General features: G+C 56.1%; 1 protein-coding gene across 3 annotated transcripts in view; it reads left to right on the forward strand.

The window, feature by feature from the left end:
• The window catches only part of PAPLN (papilin, proteoglycan like sulfated glycoprotein), a 36,979-nt gene that overhangs the window by 12,944 nt on the left and 7,919 nt on the right, over positions 1-16,116 (forward strand). For 2 of the 3 annotated variants that reach the window (XM_069596954.1, XM_069596952.1), the window contains exons 7-21: positions 33-156; positions 626-706; positions 800-972; positions 1,072-1,195; positions 1,663-1,789; positions 2,759-2,966; positions 3,463-3,645; positions 3,819-3,960; positions 11,029-11,109; positions 11,285-11,543; positions 12,513-12,633; positions 12,970-13,108; positions 14,064-14,526; positions 15,518-15,655; positions 15,801-15,925. In XM_069596954.1, the coding sequence (XP_069453055.1) occupies positions 33-156; positions 626-706; positions 800-972; positions 1,072-1,195; positions 1,663-1,789; positions 2,759-2,966; positions 3,463-3,645; positions 3,819-3,960; positions 11,029-11,109; positions 11,285-11,543; positions 12,513-12,633; positions 12,970-13,108; positions 14,064-14,526; positions 15,518-15,655; positions 15,801-15,925 (2,488 nt within the window). The remainder of the gene's footprint in view (positions 1-32; positions 157-625; positions 707-799; positions 973-1,071; positions 1,196-1,662; positions 1,790-2,758; positions 2,967-3,462; positions 3,646-3,818; positions 3,961-11,028; positions 11,110-11,284; positions 11,544-12,512; positions 12,634-12,969; positions 13,109-14,063; positions 14,527-15,517; positions 15,656-15,800; positions 15,926-16,116) is intronic. The other variant, XM_069596953.1, reaches the window with a different exon arrangement.

Raw genomic sequence — 16,116 nt, forward strand, 5'->3', positions numbered from 1 at the left:
CTCTTGCGTCTCCTCTCACCTCCGCCTGGCAGGTCGTCGGCTGTGACCACCACCTGGACTCGTCGAAGGAGGAGGACAAGTGTCTGCAGTGCGGGGGTGACGGCACAACCTGCTACCCCGTCACGGGCGTCTTTGAAGCCAATGACCTCAGCAGAGGTGGGGTCCTCGTGGGGTCCTCGTGGGGTCTGCAGACGGTTCAGACCGGGGTCTGTCACCTGCCCCTTCCTGGCATCTTGCTCGCTGACGCAGCACCGAGATGGTGTGATCTGGTGCTCAGGTCATGAAAGGCCTGAGGTCACGCCTCAGGGTGGAGGCCAAACCCTTGCCCAGGAGCCTGTGAGCTCATGCTAGGATCTCCACCCGCTTATCCAGTGATGCCTGGGCATGTCCTCCCCTTACCCCTATCGGCCCTATCTGTCCCCTCCATTCCCCTCCTCTCCCATCAGTTTGGGTGCTGGACCCGTCCATCCCCTGTGCAGCCATTTCCTCCTTTAGAAACACTTTCCCAAGCCCCCGGCCCTGCTGTGTCCTACTTGGCGACCCCACCTGTGCGGCTGGGCACCGGGCAGCTTCAGGGCCAACTCCTCCTTGTGGCTGATAGTCCCAGAGTGTCTCTGCCCCTCAGGCTACAACCAGATCCTCATCGTCCCCATGGGGGCCACCAGCATCCGCATCGAGGAGGCAGCCGCCAGCAGGAATTTCCTGGGTGAGGACAGTTTTGGGGTCCGAGGCGGGGCAGTCGCCGTGGCAGGGAGGTGGGTCTTCCTTGGCAGCTGACTGGGGTGCTCCCCCGGTGCAGCGGTGAAGAGCATCCGTGGCGAATACTACCTCAATGGACACTGGACCATCGAGGGTGCCCGCGCCCTGCCCGTGGCCAGCACCCTCCTGCACTATGAGCGGGGAGCTGAAGGGGACCTGGCGCCCGAGCGGCTCCATGCCCGTGGCCCCACCTCGGAGCCCCTGGTCATTGAGGTGAAGGGGGAGGCGGGTACCTGGCCCCCAAGAGTCTGGCAGGAGGGTGAGCAGGGTGGCCCCCTGGCTTCCAGCCTCAATGGGGACCCTCCTGCACAGCTCATCAGCCAGGAGCCCAACGCAGGCGTGCACTTCGAGTACCACCTGCCCCTGGGTGCCCCCCGGCCCGGCTTCAGCTGGAGCCACAGCTCGTGGGGCGACTGCAGCGCTGAATGTGGTGGAGGTGAGGGCAGCGGCCTGGATGGGGGGCGGTGCGTGGCTGTGTGCAGGGCTCGGCTCTCTCCTGTAGGCACTCCAGCTGTGGGAGGGAGGTGGACAAGTAGATACAACATCTGCATGTCACAGGGGGCCACCTTGGGGAAACCCAGGAGTGGGGGGACTCAACAAAGGGCCCCTACCTTAGCTAAGTGAACCAGAGGGCTTCCTGGAGGCAGTGGCATCTCCTAGGACATGGTATTCCTTTGGCGGTGGAGGGTGGGCCTGGAGCCAGTGACCAGGTGTCAGAGAGGGGCCCCGTCACCCACAGATAAAGCTCTCTGAGCTCAGATGTGGTGATGGCTACCTACCCAGGGGGTCACTGAGGCTCGAGCAAGGTGACACTCAGGATGTGTCCAGAAGGGAGCCTGGCCCAGAGAATGCACTGGGCGAATGTGGACTCACCGGCTGCCTGCCGTGGCCTGGCCTCTGCAGGTCAGCAGACCCGCCAGGTGTTCTGCACCGTGGATGACGAGGTCTATCCCGAGCACCTGTGCCAGCCCCAGCCGCGGCCGGCTGACCGCCGCCCCTGCAGCCTGCAGCCCTGCCCACAAACCAAGCGGTGAGGCCCTGCCTGCCCCTCTCCCCAGGCAGGGCCCAAGCTCTTCGGTGGGAAGTGGGTGGAGGCCCTCAGCTGCTTTAGGTGTTGGGAAAAGCAGGAGGCTGGGGGGCTCTTGATAGCTGCAGCTGGGTGGGGAGGAGGCAGTGGGGGGCTTGACCGTGAGACCCTGGGTGGCTCTGTCCACCCTTGTGAGCTCACACAGTGCCCAGAATGTCCAGGCTAATGGCGGGGGTGGTGGTGGTGTGGGCACCAGAGGCCCCATTGGTGTGAGCTGGCAGGGAATTGGCAGATGCCAAGGAGTGGACCAGGGCTCAGGCCCAGGGGCCTGAGGGCATTGGCGATGCCTTTGTTTGTGCACCAAGGACCTCTTACCTGCACCGGCCCAGAGCGTGGCACCTTGCTGGGGCCCAGCGTGTGTGCAGGAGCAGGTAATCCTCGGGCCACTGGCTCCCTGCAGGGCTGTGCCATCTTCCACCCGGTGGCCTTGGTGGCAGGCAGCTGGTCTCTTGGGATGGTGGTAGGCTTGGCTTTGCATGTGCGGTGGGGGTGGTCCTATCATCCAGGTCCTGGGGCCCAGGGCCGGGAAGGGCCGCTGCACATGTGGGTGAGCATGGCCCCTCGGGGAGATGCACCCCCTCCGCTAAGGTCAGACCTGGAGGGAGTGGAGTCTGGCTGGGGTGATGGTGACCCGGTGAGAAGGAGAAAAGGGGTCCATGTGAGGACAGGAGCCCTGGGAGGGAGGCAGCCAGGCTCCGTGTTTGTAGGGACCCGGGCTCAGTGGTGGGAAAGGTGAGCAGGGCTGGACCTAGGCCTTCGGGCAGGGCTCTCTGCTCCTCACCTGGACGGCCTGATGCTCAGAGGATGGGCCGGGGAGGGGGGTCCCCACTCTGCTCCTGGGCACCGCCCCCCTGGCCTGGACCTCAGACCCAGCTGCAGGGCCCACCTCACTGTGTTCCTGCTCCCCACCAGCTGGAAGACGGGGCCCTGGACGCTCTGCTCAGCCTCCTGTGGGGGCGGCTCCCAGTCCCGCTCCGTCTACTGCGTCTCGTCTGATGGGGCCAGTGCCCAGGAGGCTGCCGAGGACGCTGAGTGTGAGGGTCTGCCTGAGAAGCCCCCGGGCACGCAGGCTTGCAACCTGCAGCGCTGTGCAGGCTGGAGCGTGGAGCCCTGGAGCGAGGTGAGCCCAGCCCCTCTGGGATGGGGTGGCCATCAGGAGCTGGGTGGTGGGCCTGGGCGGCCACTGGCAATTCTGAAAGTCTTGTCATCCTCAGGGGAAGCGCCTCTGGGAGAGAAGGGACCTGCCAGGTGGTCCCGGAGGCTGTGGTCAAGGCTGGGGCTAGGAGCAGGGGCTTGGATCCCTGCTCCAGTGCTATTCCTCCTTCCCGAGGGTCCAGGGCAGGTGGGGAAGGAGCCGGGCACGTTGTTTGGGGGGCGAGGGAGGGGCTGGGGCTGCTGGTCACTGCTTCTGGCCAGCTACGTGTATAGCAGTTGCAAATAAAGGAAAATGCACTTCAACCCGGTGTCTGCCACTGTAGTTCAGGCTGTGTGACCTCAGGAGGGTGACTTGGCCTCTCTGGGCCTGGGGCCACGGAGCGCTGTCTGCCCTCCATGCCAGGCTGGTGGGCCCCCAGCTGGGCGAGGACCAGCTCACGCTGACAGCCCGGTCCTCACAGTGCTCTGTCAGCTGCGGTGTGGGGGTCCGGAGGCGGAGTGTCACCTGCCGGGGTGACGAGGGGTCTCTGCTCCACGCCACGGCCTGCTCCTCGGAGGACCGTCCCCTGCTCACTGAGCCCTGTGTGCACGATGACTGTCCCCCCCTCAGTGACCAGGCCTGGCACGTGGGCGCCTGGGGTCTAGTGAGTACTCCCCTCCCTCCTCCCCTTCCCCACTGTCCAGTCCTGGTCCCTGGGTCTGACTATAGGACTCAAGCATCCTCCCCTTCCCCCTGCCTTATGGGTACCCCCCAACCTGAGGGTCTCTCCCCTCACGCGGTATGTTCTCTCTTGCACTCTGTCCCGGGGGTCCTCAGTGCTCCAAGAGCTGCAGCTCGGGCACTCGGAGGCGCCAGGTGGTCTGTGCCCTTGGGGCCCCCAGCCGCTGTGGGAGCCTGCAGCTGTCCAAGCCCGCAGCCGTGGAGGCCTGCAACACGCAGCCCTGCGATCTCCCTCCAGGTAAGGACGGAAGGAGCACCTGGAGCCTGGCCCGGCCTCTAGCCCTGCCGGCAGCCTGGCCAGCACCTCCTGCCCCTGTGCCTTTGCCTGTGCCCTCAGCCCCCTGGACCACCCTCCTCTCAGGTCTCCATGTGTGAGGCCTTTGCCGCCCACAAAGGCCAGCTCTCGGCAGCCTCATCAGGCAGCCGCGTGGCCCCCCCAGGTGGCAGTACCTCCCCCTCACACCCTCGAGCTCTCTGCTGGCACACAGGTGCTGCAGTGGTTGTTCGTGGCTTGTTAGGCCTACTAGCTATAAGCTTCCTGAGGGCCAGCTCCGCTTCCTTCTTCCTGTTTTGTTGTTCATTTCCTCAGTCGGGTCCGACTCTTTGTTACCCCATGGACTGCAGCACACCAGTCTTCCCTGCTCTTCACTATCTCCCGGAGCTTGCTCAAACTCATCTCCATTGAGTCGGTGATGTCATCCAACCATCTCGCCCTCGGTCGTCCCCTTCTCCTCCCGCCTTCGATCTTTCCCAGCATCAGAGTCTTTTCTAATGAGTCAGCTCTTCCCATCAGGTGGCCAAAGTACTGGAGCTTCAGTCTTGGCATCAGTCCCCCTAATGTGTATTCAGGACTGATTTCCTTTAGGACTGACTGGTTTAATCTCCTTGCAGTCCAAGGGACTTTCAAGAGTCTTTTCCAATACCACAGTTCTAAGGCATCAATTCTTCAGCACTCAGCCTTCTTTATGGTCCAACTCTCACATCTGTACACAACTACTAGAAAAACCATAGCTTTGACTATACAGACTTGTCAGCAAAGTGATGTTTTTGCTTTTTAATATGCTCTCTAGGTTGGTCATAACTTTTCTTCCAAGGAGCAAGTGCCTTTTAATTTCATGGGTATAGTCACTGTCCACAGTGATTTAGGAGCCCAAGAAAATAAAGTCTTTTTCACAATTTCCATTGTTTCCACGTCTATTTACCATGAAGTGATGGGACTGGATGCCATGATCTTTGTTTTTTGAATGTTGAAGTTTAAGCCAACTTTTTCACTCTCCTCTTTCACCTTTATCAAGAGGCTCTTTAGTTCCTCTTTGCTTTCTGCTATTAGGGTGGTGTCATCTGCATATCTGAGGTTATTGATATTTCTCCCGGCAATCTTGATTCCAGCTTGTGCTTCATCCAGCCCGGCATTTTGCATGATGTACTCTGCATGTAAGTTAAATAAGCAGGGTGACGATATACAGCCTTGATGTGCTCCTTTCCCGATTTTGAGCCAGTCTGTTGTTCCGTGTCTGGTTCTAACTGTTGCTTCTTGACCTGTATACAGGTTTCTCAGGAGTGAGGGAAGGTGGCCTGATATTCCCATCTCTTGAAGAGTTTTCCACAGTTTGTTGTGATCCACGCAGTCAGAAGCATTAGCATAGTTAATGAAGCAGAAATAGATGTTTTTCTGGAATCCTCTTGCTTTCTCTGTGATCCAACAGATGTTGGCATTTTAATCTCTGGTTCCTGTGTCTTTCTAAATCCAGCTTGTACATCTGGAAGTTCTTGATTCATCTGTTGAAGCCTAGCTTGGATTTTGAGTGTTACCTTGCTAGCATGTGGAATGAGTGTAATTGTGCAGTAATTTAAACATTTTTCTGCCATAGCCTTTCTTTGGGGTTGGAATGAAAACTGACCTTTTCCAGTCCTGTGGCCACTGCTGAGTTTTCCAAATTTGCTGGCATATGGAGTGCAGCACTTTCACAGCAGCATCTTTTAGGATTTGAAAGAGCTCAGCTGGAATCCCATCACCTCCACCAGCTTTGTCCGCAGTGATGCTTCCTAGGGCCCACTTGATCTTGCACTCCAGGCTGTCTGGCCCAGGGTGAGTGATCACACCATCGTGGTTATCTGGGTCATGAAGATCTTTTTGTTTGTGTAGTTCTTTGTATTCTTGCCACCTCTTCTTAATATTTTCTGCTTCTGTTAGGTCCATACCATTTCTGTCCTTTATTGTGCCCATCTTTGCATGAAATGTTCCCTTGGTATCTCTAGTTTTCTTGAAGAGATCTCTAGTCTTTCCCATTCTGTTGTTTTCCTCTATTTCTTTGCATTGATCACTGAGAAGTCTTCTCTCTCCTTGCTATTCTTTGGAACTATTCTTGCTGTTCTTTCTTCCTGTTTATATCCCCAGGGAACCTAGCTGGCACGTGGTTGGTCCTCAGTAAATGTTTGTTGAAGGACTGAGTGCAGAGAGGGAGGCAGTCCAGGAGAGATGTCCTTCACTTTGCCTCTGCCTTCCCAACCCCCTTCACCCACCATCCTCACTGGGAAAGAAGGTGTCCCAGTCTTGAGGAGCTGTAGGACAGGGGGCACACAACACAGGCCATCAGGTTACTTGATTTGAGGAAGTGTTATTGGGGGAAGGTGTGGGCTGGGGCTGCGCAGGGGTGGCCAGGGCTGCGGTCTCTGAGACCGCAGAGAGGTGTGTTTGGCCCTGATGTGCCAATGACGGGGAAATGGTAGGATGCCAGTGGAGGCACGTGGCAAGGTGGCCAAGAACTGGTGGCCCAGAGTCAACGGCTAACTGTGTTCAAATCTCCCCTCCATTGCTGACCAGCCGTGTGACCCTGGGCAGGGGTCTCTCCTCTCTGATCCTCTGCTGGCCCAGCTGTGCAGGGGGGTTAAGGAGACTGACTTTCCAGGCTTGTGGTGATCTCTTGGCATAGTACCTGCACACATAATACTCCATAAATGAAGTTGTTGTTCAGTCGCTCAGTAGTGGACTACTGTTTGTGACCTCATGGACTGCAGCACACCAGGCTTCCTTGTCCTTCACCATCTCCCATAGTTTGCTCAAATTCATGTCCATTGAGTCGGTGATGTTATCCAACCATCTCATCCTCTGTTGTCCCCTTCTCCTCCTGCCTTCGGTCTTTCTCAGCATCAGGGTCTTTTCCAGTGAGTCAGCTCTTTGCATCAGGTGGCCAAAGTATTCAGCTTTAGCATCAGTCCTTCCAATGAATATTCAGGGTTGGTTTCCTTTGGGATGGACTGGTTGGCTCTCCTTGCTGTCCAAGGCACTCTCAAGAGTCTTCTGCGACACCACAGTTCAAAAGTGTCAATTCTTCAGCGCTCAGCTTTCTTTATGGTCCAGCTCTCACATCCGTATGGAGGGAGGATAGCAGTAGTGGTAAGGCCCTGTGGGGCCCTGGGCTGGGCTCCTGGGCCTGGCCTTCTGGCTATACGCGCAGGAGGTTCCTCAGGCCTTACAAGTCCAGCTCCCTCGAGCCACTTGGTGTCCTGGGGCCCTGGACACCTTCCTGGAAGGTGGCCAAAGCCTGCCTCAAAGAGGCATTCACTCAGAAAGGAAGGAAACGGGAGGAGCACTTCAGGCCAGGATGAGTTGTGGAAGGAAGAAAACTGCATTGCTATTTTCATAATTATAGAAATAATTAATGTGTGTTCATTGTGGAACGTTTCGAGAAATTAGAAACGTAGTATACATAGAGAAACTTAAATTAGTCTTGATCCCAGCTGTTACTGGATAAATCCTTAGTGTGTTTCCTTGTAATGTATCTGTGATTTCTGTATCTGCTTTTCCCCCCCAGTGACATTTGGTGTGTGAACATTTTCATCTTGTGATTTCTAGGGGCTCCACAGAAGTCCACTTGTGGGTGAGAATTTAGAATTTGTGTGGTTCCTACTGTTTTGGATACTTACTGGCGAGTGCCCTGGAGGAGGGGCTGAGTGTCCAAAGAGGGCTCCCCTTGAGCCGTGGACGTCTAAGAGCCGACACACTGGACGGTTCTGCTTCCCCCTCTTCCTAGAGCAGCACATAGTGAAATAAACAAGCCCACATGTCATTAAAAATTTTCTAAGAGCCACATTTTAGAAAATAAAAAGAAACAAGTGAATCTGCATTTAATAATATGTTTTATTTAACCCAATAAAATATTTTTTAGCCTGGAATCAATATAAAAATTGTAGGATATTTTATATTCTTTTTTTAACAAGATTTTAAGCTTTGAAGTCCACTAGGTTATACTTATGGCACATCTCAGTTCAGATGCTGGAATCCCACTGGTGTAGTCGGTCTCAGTTTAAGTTGAAAAAGCAGACTCACCTACCCAACTTGTCCCAGACATACTGAAGCATCTTCCAATAAATGAATCAAGTGTTAGTGTTTAAATTGTAAATTTAACTCTGATTCAACAAAATTTGAAACTCATTTTCTCGGTCACTCTGGCCCCATCTCCAGTGCTCAGTAACTGTGAGACCAGTCGGGAGCCAGGACTGGCACTGGCCCAGGGTGGGGTGGGGGGTTGTGACAGGTCTCTTCAGGGGGCTGCCCTTAAGGCTGGGAGGATGCTGAAGGCCTCAGGCCTCTGGCTATGGCTTACATTTGTCTGATAAGCTCAGGGGAGCCGTTGAAAGTTTGGGGGCTCGAAGTGACACCGTGAAAGATGGTTAGGACATTTGGTGCCTGCCTGAGGGTCAGGCTGAAGTGGAGAGAGTGGGAGCAGGCTGCAGGCATGCAGGCTCAGAGTTTGACAGCCGGAATTCCCGGGCTGGCTGGGGACTGTGAACCCACGGCCAAATGTAGACAGGAGACCAGAACCAGGCAGAGAATTTGAATCCACCTTGTCTGAGCTTGTGGCCAAGGTGGGACGGGCAATACATGGAAAACAAAGATTTGAGCACATATCTACCGGAATCTTCCAACTCCAAATTATTATTTTTAACAGTTCCCTGGGACTGGCGAGATGTAGTTCCCATGGAGATGGACTTTTCTTTTTTTTTTTTGGTAACTTTGTTCCACTATGTAGTGATATGTTTATTGTGGAAAATTTGAAAAACATTTAACAAATAGAAGGAAGCACCCCCCTCACCCAGCCCCTGGCAAAACACACACACAGAGCATGCAGAGCCTTTCACTGTGAGCATTTCAGGTTTTTTAATTTATTTTATTCAAGTAGAGTTGATTTACGATACAGTGCTAGTTTCTGCTGCACAGCGAAGTGATTCAGTTTTTTAAGATATATGTATGTATACACACACATCCTTTTTTGTATTCTTTTCTCTTTTGCTTCTGTGGTGGCTCAGCGATAAAGAACCGCCTGCAATACAGGAGTTGCAGGAGACACAGGTTCAATCCCCGGGGTGAGGAAAATCCCCTGGAGAAGGGCATGGCATCCCGATCCAGTATTCTTGCCTGGAGAATCCCATGGGGTCACAGAGAGTTGGACATGACTGAAGCAACTTAGCACACATGGTCTATCGTGGGATGTTGCATATAGTTCCCTGTGCTACACAGGAGGGCCGTGTTGTTTATCCATTCTCTATGTGATAGTTGACATCTGCCAGCCCCGCACTCCCAGCCTCCCCCTTGGCAACCACAGCTCTGTTCTCTGTGCCAGTGGGTCTGTTTTGTAGTGAGCTTTGGCCATATCTTGCTAGTATTATTTTGGGCATCATTTTTAAAAACTCCTGTTGTCCTCTTTTTATCTACAGTCTTTTGCATTTTTTTCTATAACATTTTGTGATGAAAAATCTTTTAAAAAACTTTATTGAGGTTAATTATCATACACCATAAAATTCACCTATTCTAATGGTACAGTTCGTGATATTGAGTAAGTTTGCCAAGTTGGACAAGAGACGAGGAGAAACGTTAATCACGCAGGAAAGATGAAGAGCTGTGTATGCCTGCCATCAAGTTCTACAATTAATATTTTGTTGTAATTACATTTTCATCATCTACTCTATCTCATTTATCAATTCAGTTTTAATATAGAATTTTTTATTGAGGTGAAATTCAATAACAGTTAACCACTTTAATATATACGATGTGCTCTTATTTGTTCTCAAGGTTGTATGACCACCAGCTCTCTCAGTTGAGTTCAGTCGCTCAGTCGTATCCGACTCTTTGCGACCCCATGGACTGCAGCACGCCAGGCCCTCCTGTCCATCACCAACTCCTGGAGCTTCCTCAAACTCATGTCCATTGAATGGGTGATGCCATCCAACCATCTCATCCTCTGTCGTCCCCTTCTCCACCTGCCCTCAATCTTTGTAGTTTCAAAAATTCTCACCACCCCATAAAAGTACTCTGTACCCGTCAGTTAATCACTCCCCATTAACCCTGGTCCTCTTGGCGGGTGGCCAGATCGCTGTGTCTCCGTGGATTTGCCAGTGCTAGCTACATCAGGTCGAGGAATAGCATACCTTTTGCATCTGGCTTCTTTCACTGAGCAGAATGCTTCTGAGGTTCGTCTAAGTTGTGGCATCAGGACTTCATTGCTTTTTATGGCTAAATTGCAGTCAGTCGTGGATGTACCCAGTTTGTTTATCCACGTGTCTGTGGATGGATATTTGGGTTGTTTCCACCTTTTGGCTTTAGTGAATACTGATGCTATGAATATTCATGTAGAAGTTTCTGTGTGGCTGTCTGTGTTCAGTTCTCTGGGTTTATACTTAGAAGTGGAGTTTCTGGGCTGTATGGTAACCATGTAACTGTTCTGAGGGACTGCCAGGCTATTTCCACAGTCTCCACCATTCTTTATTCCCACCAGCAGTTGCGTGAGGGTTCCATCCTCATCCTCGCCGACCCTTGTCGCGGTCTTTCTGATTAGAACCACGCTAGTACCTGTGAAGGGGCGTCTCCTTGTGGCTCCGGTTTGCATTTCCTTAATGGCCGATAGTGTTGAGCATCTTTTCACGTGCTTATCGGCCATCCCTGTGTCTTCTTTGGAAAAGTCTTATGTTCAAGTTCTTTGCCCATTTAAAAATTGGATTATGTTTTCTTCAATCCAATTAAAAATTTTTGTGTTACCATTTTTTATGTTGTTGGGATCAAACATAAATGCTCTCTTTACATGCGGCTTTTCTCTTTGCTAAACACGTGACATGGGCGTTTTCTATGTGACGAGAGACTCTTTTGAAACCTGGGAAGGGTGTTGACGAAAACACAGGCCTGCTGCTCTTCACTTCTGCTCTCCACTTCTGCTCTCCCGGTTTCCCGGGTCCTGCCTGAGTGGTGGGGTGGGAGCAGATGTTGCGGGGTGGCCTTCCCCCTGCTCCCTGACGCCCCGGCTCCCTGCAGAGGTCCCCAGCATGCCGGAAGTACACACCAGCCCCAGGGACCCCCGGATGTCTTTGGGCCCACGGGAGGCCTCTGCCTCAGGTGAGAAGCTTGGTGGAAGCTCCCAACCCTGGGGGCCCTTGGGATGGACGTTGAGGGTGGGGGCAAGTGGTTGTGGGGGGAAGGGATGTGGAGAGGAGGGTTTGACATGGACAAAGACGGAGGGTGAGGAGTCAAACAGAGACATCACGGATCTTTTGTTTCCTCCTCTTTCCAGATTTCAGAGACCAGTGGTGGGCACCCCAGGAGCAGCCCTCAGCACGGGGTAACCCCAGAGGAGACCAGAGCCCACCCCTGTCAGCCCCGGGCCCTGCCCCGTCTCTGCAGCTCTCCTCATACCAGCAGCCTCTGCGACCGGGCTCTGGGCCCCACGACTGCAGACAGAGCTCCCACGGGTGCTGCCCTGACGGCCACACCGCGTCCCTTGGGCCACAGTGGCAAGGCTGCCCTGGGGCCTCCTCGTGTCAGCAGAGCAGGTGGGTGCCTCTCCCCCCTCCCCGGGTCAGAGAGGGCAGGGCAGGTCTCTGCTCCGAGTGGGTAGGGTGGGTTAGCAGAGCTCCGGAGCAGGACTCCAGGGCTGTTGTGGCTGAGCTGCCCAGTGTGGGCAGAACTGGGGACTTGGCTTCCTCCTGCTGAGCTCCCTAACCTGCTGGGTTAGGAAAAAAAAGCCCCCCCACTCTCTCTGCAGAGGTCAGCCTGTTGAGATGTAGCCTGAGGCTCGGGGAAGGCAAGTAGGGTATGAATTCTAGCTCTGTGATCCAAATGAGGCTCCTGCTCTCTCGGGCTGAGGTGCTAAGGGCCACGATTCTGGAGTCAGCAGCTTGAGGGGGTGAGTCTCAGCTCAGCCAGCAACCCAGCTGTGTGACTTGGGGCAAGTTACTTAACCTCTCTGATTCTGGCTTTCTCTGCTGAGAACTGGGAACAGTGACAGCCACTGACCGGGGCCACTGTGCGGATGGACCAGATCACGTGGTGCCTGGCCCACAGGTGCTTCGATACATTCCTTCCTTCGCCTTCCTTCCCACCTCCTGGTTGGTGGAGGCGAAGCCCTGGGTTCCTTTGACCCTTCTGCTGCCCTACCTCCCAGCTGCCTCCATTCTGTAAAACCTCCCTGGGAACCTGGTGTCTGGGGAGCTCAGGTGACTTTCCACCTTCTTGGTTTTGTGGTGGGATGTGTGAGTCAAGGATCTGTTGATTATTAAGGGTTTAGCTCTGCTTATTGTCTTCCTGTTGCCCTCCCTGAAAGCCCCTATATGGTGAGTGGACGTGGCGGAGACTGCGGTTCGCCACATGGTTCGCCCTGCACGCAAGGCCCCCCTATCTCCCCACTCAGATCCTCACCTGGTCAAGCCCCCTGGCTCAGGGAGCCTCAGAGCTTGGATCCTGGGGTGCTGGAACTCAGGTTCCCTGATGGGGCAGGGGTCAGGGCTGTAATGTCTTTCCAGGTTCGGGTGCTGCCCTGACGGGGTGACTGTGGCCGAGGGGCCCCATCAGGCAGGCTGCATGAGCTCTTATGGACGTGACAACTCCGAGGGCAGGCCAGGATCGAGAGCAGCGGCCTCCGCAGTGAGTATCTGCTCACCCCAGGGCCACGAGTCCAGCCTGCAGGCCTGCTCAGTGCTGCTGTGACGCAGGCTTGTGGCAGCTTTGACCTTGCGGAGGGAGGTCCCTGAAGCTTGCTGGCCTGGCTTGTCCTCTTGAAGGCACAGGCTTCCGCGACAGGCCCGGGCTGGGGGTTCGTCCCACCTTCTCCTGGATATGATCTCCAGGGCTGGGATTTTGCTCAATGGGGTCATAGTTCTGTTCCTCTCTCTTCCTGCCATCCTACCCCCAGCAGCCTGGAGTCCTCCTACCAAGAGCTAGACCTCCATCTAACTTCCCAATCCTGGGCTCTCTCCCCAGGTCCCCAGTGCCCACCGGCCCCAGGCCCAGCAGAAGGAGCCCAGCGAGTGCCGGGGCTCCCAGTTTGGCTGCTGCTATGACCACGTGGCCTCCGCACTGGGACCCCTGGGGGAAGGCTGTGTGGGCCAGCCCAGCTCCGGTGAGTGGCCGATCCTCCGCGTCCTTACTAGTGGAAAGCCTCTCGTCCCACTCTGCTCACCGCCCTGCCTTCCTCCTGGCTGGCTTATCACTCATTTCTTCCACCAATACTTCCTGGCACCTGCCAGGCGCCGGGCTGGGGAACGGTGCTGGATTATCCTGCCAGACAGGTCATCCTCACCCCTGAGTTTGCACTCGTGGCCGCCTGGCTGCCTGTGGGAGCTGGGAGCATGGTCAGTGGGGAGTCCATAGAGAAGGAAGCCCCAAGGGGCTCAGCCCCCTCCAGAGGCAGAGGCCAGGGCTGGGATGGATGGGGTGCCCACCCTGCCTGGGATGCGTCCTGGAGGAAGGACCGTGAGGTGGGAGCACGGTGCCCACGTGGAGCTTCAAGGACCGTCCTGGGGATGCTGGAAGCCAGGGGGCAGAGTCTGCAGGGAGCTGGGCACCTGGGTCGGGGGCGCTTTAAGTGGGGGGCCTGGAGGGTCACATCTGAGTGTGGAGAAGGATGGCTAGGCTGGGGGCTGGAGAAGGTTCTGAGCTGGTAAGGGGCCGCAGGAACAAGGGTGGGCCCCCTCCCTGGGCATCTTGGCAGCCTGTGGGGGCTCAGGGCTGGGTATTCCTTCTGCGTGAAGCACATCAAGGGTTGGCCCTGGGGCTGCTCTGTGTGCGCTGGGCGGCCTGGGTCGGGTGGGGAGGAGCATGAGGGAGCCCGTCCAGGGAGGTCACAGCCCTGATCCTCTGCAGGGCTCCAGCTCTGGGGGTGCGGAGCAGGCTGGTTCTGCTGGGGTCCCAGGGCGGTGAGCAGAGTCTGTCCCCAGAGCCCGTCAAGGGCCCCAGCAGTAGTGCGGATGTGCACTGAAGCTGAAGCTGGGGAGGGCCTCGCTCCTGAGTTCTGGGCTGCGTTTGCAGCTTCCCTACTGGGTCGCGGTGACCTGTGTGCTTCCTGCCCTCCTCAGCATACCCCGTGCAGTGCCTGCTGCCCAGTGCCCATGGCTCCTGCACTGACTGGGCTGCCCGCTGGTACTTCGTCCCCTCTGTGGGCCAGTGTAACCGCTTCTGGTACGGCGGCTGCCACGGCAACGCCAACAACTTCGCCTCAGAAGAGGAGTGTGTGAGTGCCTGCCGGGGACCCCAGCCCGGGGCCGGGGCCTCTGGCCAGAGCACCCACGGAGATGGTGGCGGCAGCAGTCCTGGGGGCCAGCAGGCCGCCAGCCGGCATGGGCCGGGGCTCATGGTCCAGAGAGGACCCTTGCCTTCCGGTGGCCTCCGCTGGCAAGACCAAGAGCCTGGGCCGGGGGTGATGGACCACAGACCGGCCTTTGGAGAGGGGCCCTGGGACCAGGAGACTGGATCCAGTCCCCCTGGACTGAGTGGAGATGCCGGACGACCAGCGCCTCCTTCCCGTGGCTCCTCCTACAGGTGAGGCCCCCCCTTCCCCAGGTGGGATGGGGATAGGGACCCAGGCAGGCCGGGGGCTGAGCCTTTTAGGGCTAAAACCCTGAGATCAGCTGGGCCTCCCTCCACCTCTCACCTGGAGGGCTTTGCTATCATCATTCCACAGGTGGGAAACCTCAGGCTTTGGAGACATGAGGCTTGCCCAGGGTCGGGTGGATGGTGGTGCGTGAATTCTCCAGCACATCTTGCTGGGATGGTCCAGGGCCTGTCTAGTTGAAGCTTAAGAGCTTCATGACCTTTGGCAAGTCATCCAGCTTCCTGAAGCCTCAGTTTCTCGACCTGTAAAATGGTGAAATGATCTCATAGGTTTAGTGTGGATCCCGTTTGTTGTCACTCTTTGGGTCATATTAATGAAAGCTGGGAAGATTAAAAACAGAACTTTGAATTCCTGATGGATCAGGCATGTGTGAGGTTGCCCGGCTGCTCCTCTCCCAGGCTCTCCATCCTGGGCCCTGGGCCTGTTCTGTGCTCATTATTTTGGGCTGTGCTGGGTCTTTTGTGCAGGGTTTTCTCTCCCTGCAGCAAGCAGGGTCTCCCCTCTGGTTCTGGGTCTCGGGCTCTGGGCGTGCAGGCTTCAGTAGCTGTAGCTCATGAACTTAGTTCCCCTTTGGCATGTGGGTTTCTCAGATCAGGGATTGAGCCTGTGTCTCCTGCACTGGGAGGCGCTTCTTAGCCACGGGGCTACTAGGGAGGTCCATGTTCTGTGCTCTTGCAGGAACAAGCTGAGGGTACAATGCCTGTGAGTATTTTGGGGGTGGGGTGGGGAGGGGGGATTCTTGACTCCACAGATTTCTGGAGCGTGGCTTCCATGAGAAGCACCTCTGGTAGTTCCATGAGTACCAAGGGGTTACCTCTGGTACTCATGATGAGGTACCAGGCTTTCTGTGGGGACACACTGATGAAGGGATAGTCCCCGATGCTGGCCTTCATGTGACTCTCTGTCCCACCTTCCCAGGGTCACTCTGGCGGGCTCGGAGCCCTCCGTAGTGCAGGCGGCCCTGGGGCAGTTGGTGCGGCTCTTCTGCCCGGAGAGAGGCTCCCCGGACCCCCACTCCAGGTGGCAGAAAGATGGGCAGCCCATCTCCTCTGACAGGTGGGCACAGCCAGCTGGCTCCCCACCCAGCCCCTCTGATTCCCGGGGATGGGAGGGTGAGAGAGCACGGGGCAGGCTCCTCTGGTGGGAGCCAGGCTTGCTGTTGCCTCAGGACACAGCGCTCAAGCCACCTCCCCGTCCTCAGGCACCAGCTGCAGTCCGACGGCTCCCTGGTCATCAGACCCCTGAGGGCGGAGGATGCGGGCATCTACAGCTGTGGTGGCCCCGGGCCAGACCATCACTCTCAGCAGGTCCAGCTCCGCATCACAGGTCTCGTCCCCACCCCACCACCTCCCTTTGGTTCTTCTGGGCCCCAGGGTGGGGGTACCGGCCGGGGCGCCCCTATACTGGAGGACTAGGGCGGGAAGCAGGCCACGGCATCCTGGCGGCTGGGTCCCCGTGCTGCAGGTCGCCTGGGGCAGACATCTTGCCCTGTGTGGCCTTTGCTTCTTGTTGGTCCC

This window comes from Ovis canadensis, chromosome 7, assembly GCF_042477335.2.
Source record: "Ovis canadensis isolate MfBH-ARS-UI-01 breed Bighorn chromosome 7, ARS-UI_OviCan_v2, whole genome shotgun sequence".
Lineage (NCBI taxonomy): Eukaryota > Metazoa > Chordata > Mammalia > Artiodactyla > Bovidae > Ovis > Ovis canadensis.